General features: G+C 44.9%; 1 protein-coding gene across 4 annotated transcripts in view; it reads right to left on the bottom strand.

Annotated features, from left to right (window-relative positions):
* Positions 1–2,056: 2,056 nt before the first annotated feature.
* Positions 2,057–12,260, bottom strand: part of pcnx1 (pecanex 1) — a 30,660-nt gene continuing 20,456 nt past the window's right edge. For all 4 annotated transcript variants that reach the window (XM_019277857.2, XM_019277858.2, XM_019277860.2 and 1 more), the window contains 22 exons: positions 11,520–11,630; positions 11,259–11,350; positions 10,448–10,557; positions 10,116–10,221; positions 9,907–9,999; positions 9,670–9,820; positions 9,409–9,550; positions 9,136–9,313; positions 8,869–8,977; positions 8,560–8,689; positions 8,402–8,460; positions 7,696–7,911; positions 7,070–7,323; positions 6,648–6,878; positions 6,449–6,549; positions 6,107–6,257; positions 5,800–6,030; positions 5,452–5,726; positions 5,168–5,346; positions 4,638–5,074; positions 3,578–3,718; positions 2,057–3,436 (listed from right to left, as the gene is read on the bottom strand). In XM_019277857.2, coding sequence (XP_019133402.2) covers positions 3,296–3,436; positions 3,578–3,718; positions 4,638–5,074; positions 5,168–5,346; positions 5,452–5,726; positions 5,800–6,030; positions 6,107–6,257; positions 6,449–6,549; positions 6,648–6,878; positions 7,070–7,323; positions 7,696–7,911; positions 8,402–8,460; positions 8,560–8,689; positions 8,869–8,977; positions 9,136–9,313; positions 9,409–9,550; positions 9,670–9,820; positions 9,907–9,999; positions 10,116–10,221; positions 10,448–10,557; positions 11,259–11,350; positions 11,520–11,630 — 3,638 coding nt within the window. In that variant the 3' untranslated portion in view covers positions 2,057–3,295. The remainder of the gene's footprint in view (positions 3,437–3,577; positions 3,719–4,637; positions 5,075–5,167; positions 5,347–5,451; positions 5,727–5,799; positions 6,031–6,106; positions 6,258–6,448; positions 6,550–6,647; positions 6,879–7,069; positions 7,324–7,695; positions 7,912–8,401; positions 8,461–8,559; positions 8,690–8,868; positions 8,978–9,135; positions 9,314–9,408; positions 9,551–9,669; positions 9,821–9,906; positions 10,000–10,115; positions 10,222–10,447; positions 10,558–11,258; positions 11,351–11,519; positions 11,631–12,260) is intronic.

Here is a 12,260-nt window from a genome sequence, read left to right as displayed (position 1 = left end):
ATCAGAGCGCTCAGAGGGGGCGCGGTGGGCGGGGCTTTGACTGTAAACAAGTCATGTGGTTTGATGTGCAATAACAATATGAAGTCAGAAACCAGATTAACGACATAAACATCTTTAAACACAAACATCAAGCCTTTGTTTATTAAATCAAAGTACTCTAATGCACTGGTTCCTAAAGGATGATTTTCAGAAATCAAATACAACTGAAAAACTTTCAGAAATAGCAGATTTTAACCATAATTGTAACAAAACATTAGAAAAAGTAGCTACATTGAAAAAGGTGCAGTGTGTAAGGTTTCATTTCATTTATTTAATGGGACCATGTACGGTATTAAACATAAACATAATGATTACATTTGATGTACTGCACCAGAGTTATCCTAAAGCTACTTTTCATCTGCAGACACAATTAAAACATATTACAGCACAATGACAAACAGTACAAAGCAAAAAAACACACAATGCAAAGTTACACACAATAGCACATAACACACACCCACAGTGTCAGTGGGTATAATATATAATATATAGCTATGTTTTCATGCATGTATGATCACCTGAAAATAAAGAATATTTTTTGTTTTCGTTACTTAAAAATCATCCTTTCATATCTACAGTGGGAGCGGCTCCTCTGTGTCACACTGTGTTCCTACAGACAAACTACACAGTGACTCTACACAGGGTCCTTGAAATGTTGTTTCTCCTCTACACTCAGAAGGAGAGGGTGATGTGAGGAGATTGCAATGCAGCAATTAGTCCACTACATGCTAAACTCTACACACTGGACCTTTAAAATAATTCCTCGTCCCTTCCCTGACTTCTAACGACATTTGCAGCAAAGAAAAATTAAAAGGCTTTTATTTTAAACGTAACTAGTTTTTATGTTTTGTTATGTAATGTAGTCAGTACATTTAAAAGGCAAATATTGCAGTTTCAGGTTTGTCATGTGCAGTTTAACACGGGGTCAACACGAGAGAGGAACTGGCCAGCTCAGCATTTAGCACCGATTGTGTAACAGCACATTACATTAAGGAAAAATATAACTAAATAAGTCAAATACAATAAATATTCTAGGTAAAAAGAACAACACATAATATATAAAGTACTGTTTTATTGTTTAATTCTATTCTAATTTAAAGGCCCCATATTCTAGAAAGTTAGATTTTCATTTCCGTTTTATTATAAAGTGATAAATACATGATGAATATGACATGATGATGACACTCTGACACTCAGCGCTAACTTCCCTCTGAGTGCTTCCTCACACTGACCAGGTACTGCTGATGGATGGTTAGCCGTCATTGTGAGCAGTGTATAGTAATAAGTCGACTTGTGAACAGCATGAGACGTCTAGTCGAGCTGTGGTCGACAGTCAAGGATAAATGACGGTGGATGGTTACTGAGACATTAAAATGTGTCGTTGTGATATGATGAGATGATGCTTCTAATTAAATGTCCTACTTTCATGATATGTCACTGTACCATGAACATTTTACATTTTCCATAAATTTCACCCAAAAGTCAAACATCCTGAACTTTTGAAATAATGTATATATCCTGTTATATGTGAAAGTTCTGATCCAGAGAGATGGACACAGTCTGTGTTCTGTTTTTAAACAAGCTGCTGAACTCCCTGCAAGTTTGTGATGTCACAACTATGCAGTCAGCCAATCAGAAGAGAGGCTCATTGATTTTAACGAAATAAAATCCAAGACAACATTGTTAGAGCTCCAGAGAGTGAGAGCGATGTAAAACTGTATAACAATAAGAGTATGTACAGATTCTTCACATGACAACACAGCACCTTAGAATCTATTAAACTGGGCACAGTAAAGAAAAGTCATATGACCCATATGGTTCACTGTACCATAAAAATATAATCAGCAGGTTACTCATAAAAATCCCCTTCACTTCACTGCAGCTGCTCATCACAGGTTTCATTACAAACTCGTGACGCGTTTTGTGCGTTCACCAACAGCTGAGCTGAGCTCGGTGTGTGTGTGTGTGTGTGTGTGTGTGTCTGTGTGTGTGTACAGAGACAATCAGAGGAGGCGCGTTAAAGATGTCAGCAATAAATCAAACTTTTATTTCTCCATATAGAAAAAGAATTAAGTTAAATAGTGAAACAGTCCATCAAAAATTCGGCATCTTGTTTTCAACCAATGGTCCTTAATACATTAACCTTTGTCCCAAAATGAAAAAAAAAAAAGAAAAGAAAAGATGTAACAAAGTGTAAATACCATGTTCACAGTAATAAATATTGAAAACAAAATCTTTTATACATTGACATTATCATATATATATATATATATATTTGTGTAAATATATATATATATTTTGTATAGATAGATATAGATATAACCATATACAGTAAAAAGTTATTTTCAAGTTTATCAAACATAAAATAGTCAAATAAAAATGGCTGAAAACAGAATGACGATTGCATTTTTTTTTCATTCCCAAGGCATCTGTAACCATGGCCATTCAGAGTCTGTAATAAATAAAACGTGATACGATCTAAAGAGTGTAGTGCATCACTGTAAATTAAATGAAAAAAAAAAAAATTAATAGTGCAAGTTCTTTTTTTTTTTTCTTTGCGCAAAGTAATCTTGCAGAAATTTCAAAAGTGATCCGAACGGAATGACAACAATGAAACAAAAAGGGAGTTTGTCGAGCACAGCACCGTGAAGTCTCCGACTCCGCTCTGTTCTACGCCGCAACGCTCTCCGTAGTCTTGGCAGCGAAAAAAACAACAAAAAAACAACAACAACAAAAAAAAAAAAGCTTTCGTGTGTATGAAACCATGGCAGATTATTCAATACCATTATTTTGGCAAATTATTTAAAGACAATCAAAAACACAAAAGAAATAAATCTCCACACGTTCCTTTACACTCAGCTCTGTCAGAGTTACCAACAAAGGTCGATGAAATGCATAGAAATTAATTACCAGTAGCAAGAACTAACTTAACTTAAGGGTAGTTTACTGTCATGCAGCATTTCTGAGACGCGAAGCAAGGCAGATACTGTGGGTGTGTGTGTGTGTGTGTGTGTGTGGATGCGGTAAAGGATCTCTCGGATGAGTGTATGCTCTGCCTCTGCTTGCACTTTTCCCTGGCTTCCTTTCCCCCTCAGCGATAAAGGAACAGGGGAGGGGGGAGAGCTCCCGTTTCCTGTTTGTCCTGCTGAAAGCCAGGGAGGTCTGGCTTTGTCTTCACACAAGTGATTGTGTACGTGTGTGTGTGTTTTAGTGTGTGATGTGTGTGTGTGTTTTAGTGTGTGTGTGCTTGCTTGTCTCAAACCTCTGCACCCAACTCAATGACCCCAGTCTCGATAATGGGCACTAGCTTATCTTCCACCTGTACCAGCAGGATGGTCTTGTCGATATGGGAGCGATTGGCTGGGTCACGGCTACAAGGCACCCACCGGTGAATCACCTGCGGAGGGCGACAGGAGAGGCGAGCGTTTACTACAGAGCGAGCAGGTCACTGACACGAGTACAAACAAGGTAATCATTTATAGTGTAAAGAGGTCAGAGAGCTTCAGAACTTCAGAACAAATCAGAATTCCTGACTTACATGTCCTTCCATGCCCTCTAAGGGGCTCCAGTCCCTCCAGCAGGTCCGTCCTGCCCTCAGTCTCATCGTCTCGTCGGGCCACTGCAGCTCCTTCCGCTTCGATAGGTTGATGGTCTCCAGCACGTGGCAGACGTCCACGATCTGAGCGACACCGCAGAGGATAAAATTCACATCATGGCAGCACTGACGCTTAGATTAATAAGAGGCAAGACGAGATGATGCAGCAGAATGGAGTTCTGCTTTTTGTGGCAGATGATAGTTTCAGTAGAGTATTAATGTATTTACAGAGAATTAAGCAAATGATGATACGCTCTGAAATTCTAGGAATGTTTTTTAAATTACACGCATGGCGAGGCTGAGAGTCTAGTCATAAGTGTTGGAAGAAATTAAATTTTGACCTCAGCGCTGTGAAAACTTCCCTTTCATCATTTAAATCGTTGGTTCTCAAACTATGGTTCGAGTTCCACTGGTGGTACGCAGAGGAATCTCAAATAAAAACACATTATTCTATTCAAAAATAAACTGAGATCTCTGGAAAGTTCTTAAAAATAAGATTTGTTTCAACGTCATTCATGAACACAGTGATTAGTTACAAGCTTAGATGTGACAGTTAGTAAGCAAAAGGTCAAAAACACTGAAATCATGACTCTGGAAATATTATGAAGAGAAGTGTGAACCAACTTTTAGACCCAGTCGGCGTCTGTCATAACGAGGCAGAGAGCCGAATATTTTCTGAGGTGGTACATGATGTAAAGTTTGAGGGATTACACTATAATAGTTTAATGAGGTGAATATTCTTTTTACATTGTAACAGTTCTATATTGTAGAAGTTTTTGTAAATGTATTGTAAAAGATTAAAAACATTGTTTTCTGGTCTGTGAGCGAGCCAGAGATTTGAGGCTTAAAGAAGAACTCCGTAAAAAAACACTGGAGGCTCTGGCACAGTTTTCTGTTTGTTGATGCAGATTATTTCGTGACAGTGAAGCTGTGAGATTTCACTTGCTCGCTGTGCCAGCGCTCTTTTTGTTTTCCACATTTCCTTCCAGCTTTATTCGCAAACCTGCACTCTGTAGGAGATGTCGTCCCTGCGCGCGGTGGAGACGGTGGGGTTGTGTTGTTGCAGGTGGTGGTGGTGATGGTGGTGATGCTGCTGGCTGAGGGGATCGGTCACGGTGCTGCAGAGGCCGTCGTTGCCCAGGAGGCCCACCAGCGTGTGGCGTTTGCAGGGAGGGATGCTGTGGCTGGAGAGCGAGGCGGAGGGGCCGGTGGGATCCGACGTGGAGCCCAGGCGGAGCTGCAGGGAGGTGGGGAGCGTGCGCAGAGAGAGCTGGCTGGTGGAGGAGCGTCGGCAGGGCTCCAGGCCTGTGGTGGAGGTGCGCAGGGAGGAGTGGCGGCTGCTGCTGTAGCGGTAGGAGGACGACTGGCTGGCGACGGAGGCTCGGGCGGGAGAGTGGCGTACCAGACCGGACTGAACGGACTGGGAACTCTGACTGGTGCCTGGACACAAGGAGACGTAGACCATATGAAGTTAAAGGTTCACAGTGTTCACAGTGTTAGCGGTGGTCAGGTTCAGTTCAGTTCAGTTCTCACCCAGAGCGTGCGGCTGGTACGAGTGGGACGGCACCGGTCCAGAGGTGCCACCCTGCGACACTGAGCTCTGCTGAGAGTCGCCTCCCATCCCGTTCCCACTCCCACAGGACAGCCCCCCTGCATCCGAATCCTCAATGTTCCCCCCGCTGTTACAGCCAGCACCGCAGCCTTTCCGTAACCTGCACAAGAACATTTGAATATTAATAATAAAGAAGAAGAAAACATTAACAGGTCACACAGTGTGAGAATGTTTCACCACATTTATATTTTTATGAGCAACACACCTGTGCCAGGTGCTGACCACAAAGTTTCGGATGTTCCCGATGCTGATGGGGCCTCCCAGGATGTGTCCGAGCTGGGGGTGCGAGTTGCAGTAGGAGGTGGTCAGTGGAGACACGTAGATGGGATATCCGATTGGCTGATCACAGGAGGAGTTGATCATGTTGCGCAGAGCCTGCTTGGCGTTCTGAATGCTGCCGCGCTCCGGGTTTCTGTTCCTCAGGAACACCAGCTCCTGCTGCTGCCCGGCCCAGAGGCCTCGGACACACTCTTTATTCACCTGCAGCACGAGAGTCGTGTCTTAGAAACGGCATCAGTCAAGAAGTCAAACACTCATCTGAATCCCGCCTCACCTTGATGACGCGGAAGCTGAGGTATCGTCGATTGAGCATGATGATTTTGTACTCGTTGGTTCCCTCGTCGAGGACGTGGCGCAGGGCGAGGAGCGACGGGGCGTTGGAGAGCACAGCGCTCCTCCAGGCTGGGTCTCCTTCGTGGGCGATGACCAGGTTCTGCTGGTGCACGGAGATGGCCTCGAAAAGAACCGCCGGCTCGTCGTACTCGTCCGGGGACGTGAAGTGGTCCTAAAAGAACGCAACGCACGTGTTACAGATCAAATCGGACCCTGGGAATGAGGTCAAAGGCTTTTCAAAGGCTCACCTGGTGTAATTTGAGAGACATTCGGATTCCAGGCACCACGACTTTCCTGAGCAGCTCCATGTCTGCGAAGATCCACTCGTCTCGCACTGAAGAGATCCGGAAATCTCCCTTAAATAATGCATGAAGTCCATACAGGAAAGACTCCAGATTGCTGTGATGGAAAGAAGAGGTGAAGGACATTTAGTTTAGTCATGACTCATGAGACGGAAACAGGCGTATGCGTGCAGGTATGTGGTTAACTACAGACGACCGCGTGTCTGTTTGTTTGGCCTACATAAGTGAACTCTCACTCAGCCCTTAACATGTTATAAAAACTTATTATACTGAAGATGACTCAGCGACCTTGACATATGATGGGCTGCCGTTCCCAGAGCTCTCCTCCCCAGCACACACAGGCCGAAGCAGAGCAGCACCAGAGCCGAGTCTTTCTCGCTGTCCAGAGGCTGCAAACAAAGATTCGTCAAACTCAAATCCAGTCCGCTGCAACTTTCTCCTAAAAATCTTCAATGTGTATAATGTGAATGTATTATTTTTTTTCTACCTTGGCCCTTCGAGAGTTGCAGTACTGGATCCAGCCCAGGTAGACTCCACAGAAGCTGTCCCTGGAGATGCCGGCGAGTCGATGGTCGTAGTCCTCGTCTATGTTGGGGTTGAAGGTGGGATCCAGGTCGACGTAGTTTCTCTCTCCGCATCCTCGCAGGCCGTCTTTCATGGTCTCGTTAGCCAGCCACTCCTCCAGTTTTGGTGAAGCGATCACGTAGTAGATGATGCCCTGAGATCAGGAAGGGATGAAACATTTACATTGGATCCAAAATGACTTACAAAAGAAGGGAAACAAACAAGGTCCAGTTGTAGAGAGGAATAGTAATCAGACCCAGAGAGGCGGCGGAAGCAGCAAAGCGAGATCACATTTAAATAATACACGGTTCATCTTTTCAGCAGTCCCAGCTACATCACACTCACCTTGACATAGTAGGTGGTCAGGATGCGTCGCAGATCGAACACCTGCAGCATGGAGGCGGCGCTGTTATCGGTGATGCTGTAGCCCTCGAGCACGTATTTAGTGACCAGAACCTCCCAGGCGAGCCAGCGCTGTCCGAAGGCGGCATTAAAGGACAGGATGTGAGGGAGGTGACCCGGCTCGCAGCAACAGCAGCCCTCGTCCTCCTCCACCCCCTCGGTGATGGCCTCCACTTCTCTCTGCTGGCAGTAAGTTCCTGCGATGGGAAACGGACAGATTCATATAGACGATACAGAAGGCAGGTTATTTTTATCAGCTGTATCGCAGCTATGGAAGATAAAGCTGAAGCCATGAAGTCATGCGGCTGGAATGCTCATATCACACATGAAACTGTGCGCCTGGTTAATAATCCTCAACAAAACAAACAGGTAGTTTTAATACAGGCGTACAAATATGATTTGGACATCACTGAAAAGAACAGAACATTGATTTTAAAGTATGTTTTGAGATCTTACCTAAAACTTCTCAGATACCTGGCAACATTTATCATCATATTCGTAACGTTCCACCTTCATGTCTGATTGCCACACATTTATTTATCAGCTACAGAGACATTCAGCACACTCACCTCTGAACTCCAGCCCTCGGAGCTGAAAGGTGACCAGGCCGTTGCCGATCTCGATGAGATGCACCAGAGCGTTTAGGTAGTCTGAGGCCAGGATGAAGCAGTCCCCGGTGCTGAAGTTGCCCCATCGGCCCAGGAGGAGGTCTCCACACAGGCTGTGCTGCAGGGAGCGGGTCAGGTGTTCGTAGAAGATGGAGTTCAAATTGTTGTCGTCGGAGCCTGGAGAGGGGAAAAGAGACGACTTAGACGAGAGCAGATCGAACTTCTCAAACTGTCTTGGCTCTCTGTCCTATCCCATAACAGTTCAGTCCGGCTTTTATCACCTCAGAAACCTTCAAGGTCTTACCCCGAGTTATTTAGCGGATCTTTTAATGCCTTAAATCCCTTCGTGCTCCCTGAGACACTCGGATGTGTCATTCCTGATTGTTCCGCAGTTCAGACATTTACACAAAGGTGGCAGAGCTCAGCGCTCCAAGACTGTGGACGAACCTGCCCGAGGAGATCAGGGCTGCAAACGGTGTCTCAACTTTTAAAAACACACTTAGTAATTGTTTGTTTTACTGCGCTCTGCTCTATTGTAAATCACGTTGTAACTGTGTTATAGCTCTGCTATATAAATACAGCTTATTATGTGATATTATTAGATTTTGTTCATATTTGCAGACATGACATCCTGCTGTATCAGATCAAATTATTACGATGCCCTCACCTGGATTTCTGTCCAGCTGAGAGGCCAGTCGAGTGTTCGAGTGATCCACCCTCTTAGTGCTGCGAACACAGAAGATTCAAAAAAATCACAAAAGATATTCACAGAAATAGAATATCAGATCTGAACATGGAATAATATTTTAAAGTCTTTGTCCTCACTTGTAGTCTCTCTCCCAGAACTTGACGGGACGAACGTAGGAGGTGATGAAGATGGCGCTGCCCAGGAAGGGGTTGAGCGGCGTGGAGAAGATTGCTGACACTGCAGCCTGGACAAACAGCATGGCAGAGTCTGGAGGAGGCTCGGGTCAAGGGTCACTGGGAAAATATGTCCAATAAAAGCCCCATACATTTAGGTAACAGCTGATCTGAAACAGCATCAACTAAAAACATGAGCAGCTTCACAGAGGGAGGATTCGGTGCTGAAACTGGTGACTCAGAGTCCAGCATGTGTGTTTTGTGGAAGGATACGAGGCACAGCAAAGGGCTGAGCAAAGGCGTGGAAGGCTGAGCCCCATGTGATCTGCCAGGGGGCGATGTAGGTGTAGACAAAGTGCAGCTTGTAGAACAGCTCCCACATCTGAAGGGAAAAAGCAAACAGTGGACTTCAGCATTGCATAATATAAATATGTATAAAGTGACCCTGAGATGTACAAAAATAAAGTGCGAATTATTCATATTTCATTTTAAAAGATGACAGTAAATATATGCGCAGAGCTCATCGTGTATTCCTCGCACCTTGCTGAAGATGATGGACATGAGGAAGAGGTCGAGCAGCAGCGTCTCCGACAGATGGCGGTAGTCGAAGGTGAAGAAGAGGACGGTGAAGAGGATTGTCACATACTGGTACGTAGGGCTGCTGTAGGAGGAACGGAGCAGCTTCAGGCCCGCCACTGTGATCATCAGAGCGCCGACCCTGGAGGGCGTTTTTAAAATAACATCATCAGTGTGTGTGGCGCTAAACCGTGAGAGAAAGATGCACACATGTCGGAGAACGGTGAGGATTCTCACTCTGTGTCGAGTCTCTTCGGGCTGGCGAGCTCTCGGGCGCTGCCGCTCAGCTCGTTAAGGATGACGAGTGGATAGAGGACGTTCTTCTCCACAAACAGCAGCCACACGTGAAGCTTCTCGAACCACATCACGTGAGCCGCATCTGACAGGAGAGACGGGCGTTAAAGAGGTCGAAACTGTGCAGAGGAATCCAACGTTTTAGAGTTCATAGCGTCTGCAGTCACTTTCTGGTTGCTACTACACGCAATCCAGCGTACTCACCCCTGACTTCAAACTGATAGTACTCCTTCGTTTTGAGCAGAGGGTGAGAGAAGCAGTACCAGGGCAGCTGCTTGCGGACTTGAGGCAGCAGGTAGTGGGTGAGCAAGCCCACCGTCCCCAACAGTGCATACAGGACGTAACTGAGGAAAGGCTGCAGGGAACACGGAGACATCTGTCGTCATCGTTTGATCACAGAAATAAGAGATCATCCTTTGAATGAGAAAATATTCACTGTACCTGTAGTGCGATGAACACCGTGCTGACGTGGATGGCGAAGTAAAGGACAGCAATGACCACGCAGACGATCAGGTCGGACTGCAGACGCTCATTCTGTGGTTTAGAAAAACATGGAGCTTTGAAAGGCCTGCGCAGCTTTAAGGACTTTATCCAAACTGATTCCCGGCCAGTCGTGGCCTTAATTAGATAAACGATGAAGGTCAACTCACCACTGAGGCCCTGAGCTTCTCAGGTAGAGGGTCCTGTACTTCTGACAGAGGGTCCTCCGGGTTTTTGTCTTTTAAATTGGGCAAAATCTTTGACTGTATCAGCGAGCTATGAAGCAAAAAGCACAAATATGAGCCTCATAGGGAATGTGTGTTTGTGTGCAATCTGCAGCATATACGAGTAGAAAAGTCACAGATTGTTCATTGATGTGTGGATAGGGGACTTCTTTATGCACGCTGAGGCAAATATCTCAACGTCACTTTGATATTTGTTTCTCTGAGAATACTATCCAGGTGCTGTCGAGGTTTGTTCGAGCTCAAGGTGGTGAACTTACAGGAGGACAGACGGGTCGCTGCTTTGCCGGCTCAGGTGGTAAGACACTGCCACCAAGAGGCCGCAGAACACAGAGAACAACACAGGGATGTGATGAGGCTCCCACGTCTCCTGAGACACAGAGAAACAACATGCTTTAATAGATTTAATATCTCTGTGAAGGCAGGGATTCGTCATGACGACGTCTCAGAGTCTGTGGTGAATATTCACACACTAAGAAGTACGATCACTTCTGCAGGAGACGACGCCAAGTATCTAGTGATGTTCTTGATGCTACGTAGTCTTTCTATGAGCCACGGCAGCAGGTCTGTCTATTTGTGTTGAACGTAACGGCTGTGAAACAATCAGAAAATTACTTTATTTTATTCTGTTTGCCCGATCCGGCTGCATTTTTAACAAAGGTTGGAAAAAGACGGCCGCTGCTCGAATGATGGAGAAAAAAGAAATCTTAAATACTAATTCAGGCGAATGAAGACGAACATGGTAAATAGGACACTGTTAGTCATATTTTCTATGCTACAGAAAGTTTGTATCAAAGCAAAGACTTTAATGCAAGTTTCAGATGATGATCAACTCTAATGTGTTTGGTAATAAACTGAACCACTCTACTTTATTCACTCAAGAATATTTCTTGGCAACACGTTGCTCCAACATCATTGCTGAGTTTTCCTCTCCCTTCATTTGAAATGCTGCTGTAATGTCGAGGTCTCTGGAAGAGAACGACGTCATTTTATAGCCATAGGATTACTTTTTAATGACAGCTCAATGCCATCCAGTTCATCACATTTAAACTCAGCTGGCTTCAGTCTCACCTTCAGAGCTCCGTAGCAGAAGCCGTAAAGCAGAGCGACGGTGACGATGCTGCGCAGAAAGCTGTACAGCGCTGACAGAAGGCTTGTGGAGGCTGCGGAGAGCAGAGAGAAGATGTCAGCGACGAGGCGCCAGGCAGAATGCAAATCTTATGAAGCCTGCCATATAATAATACATAAGGCGAGGGAGTGTGTGTGGTCTCATCCTGTAGAGGTGGAAGTCGACCCCCCCGCTGAGACGTTCTGCATGTATAAGCCACTCACCGTTGCCCCCGAACACATGGATGTCCAGCTGCTCAAAGAGGTACATGACGAACGTGTTGACCTGTGGCAGCAGCCCGATGAAGAAGATGATGGGAAAACACAGAGTGAAGACTGCCGGGAGACAAAAAGCAAACATTGATTTTATTTCTCCTCACAGGAGGTTTTCAGTGACTCGTTGTTTAACTGATCTTTGAAACGTGAGCCACAAATATCAGCCACTAATATCCGTCGTGGTGCACAGCTGCACGTCTCCGGGGCAACTGCCGCAATTATTGTTGATTGTTGTTTGATGAAGGGTGATTTTAATACGCTCTAAACCAGATCATCGCCGCGTTTAGTGGAGAGATCGCGGCGCGTGGAGGCTCTTCTAATCTCGTAACCGCGGCTCGAAATGTTTCCTGTGTTGGAAAAACAACTGAAATGTTTGAGTCAGTGTATCGTTTAAACGTTCTTTGAGTCATTTCGATTATCGATTTGTAATATTTTGACAATACTTTAACTGTGATACATTTGATAACCCAGTACTTGTTCTGTTGAAATGGTCAGATGACAGTTCATTAATTATTAAGTGATTGAAATGAATATTTACAGTGATGCTAAAAGGTCAATTGCACGATTCTTTAAATTCAATTAATCTAATTGAAATGTGTACATTTCATTTGTTTTGTTTCAAATATTTGGATCATCCTTCGATGATCCTTCCTGATGAAGGGGGGCTTTACTGAACGGTAATTAAGTCAC

Source organism: Larimichthys crocea, chromosome XXIV (genome assembly GCF_000972845.2).
Source record: "Larimichthys crocea isolate SSNF chromosome XXIV, L_crocea_2.0, whole genome shotgun sequence".
Classification (NCBI taxonomy): domain Eukaryota; kingdom Metazoa; phylum Chordata; class Actinopteri; family Sciaenidae; genus Larimichthys; species Larimichthys crocea.
This window is presented reverse-complemented; position numbering and strand designations above follow the sequence as displayed.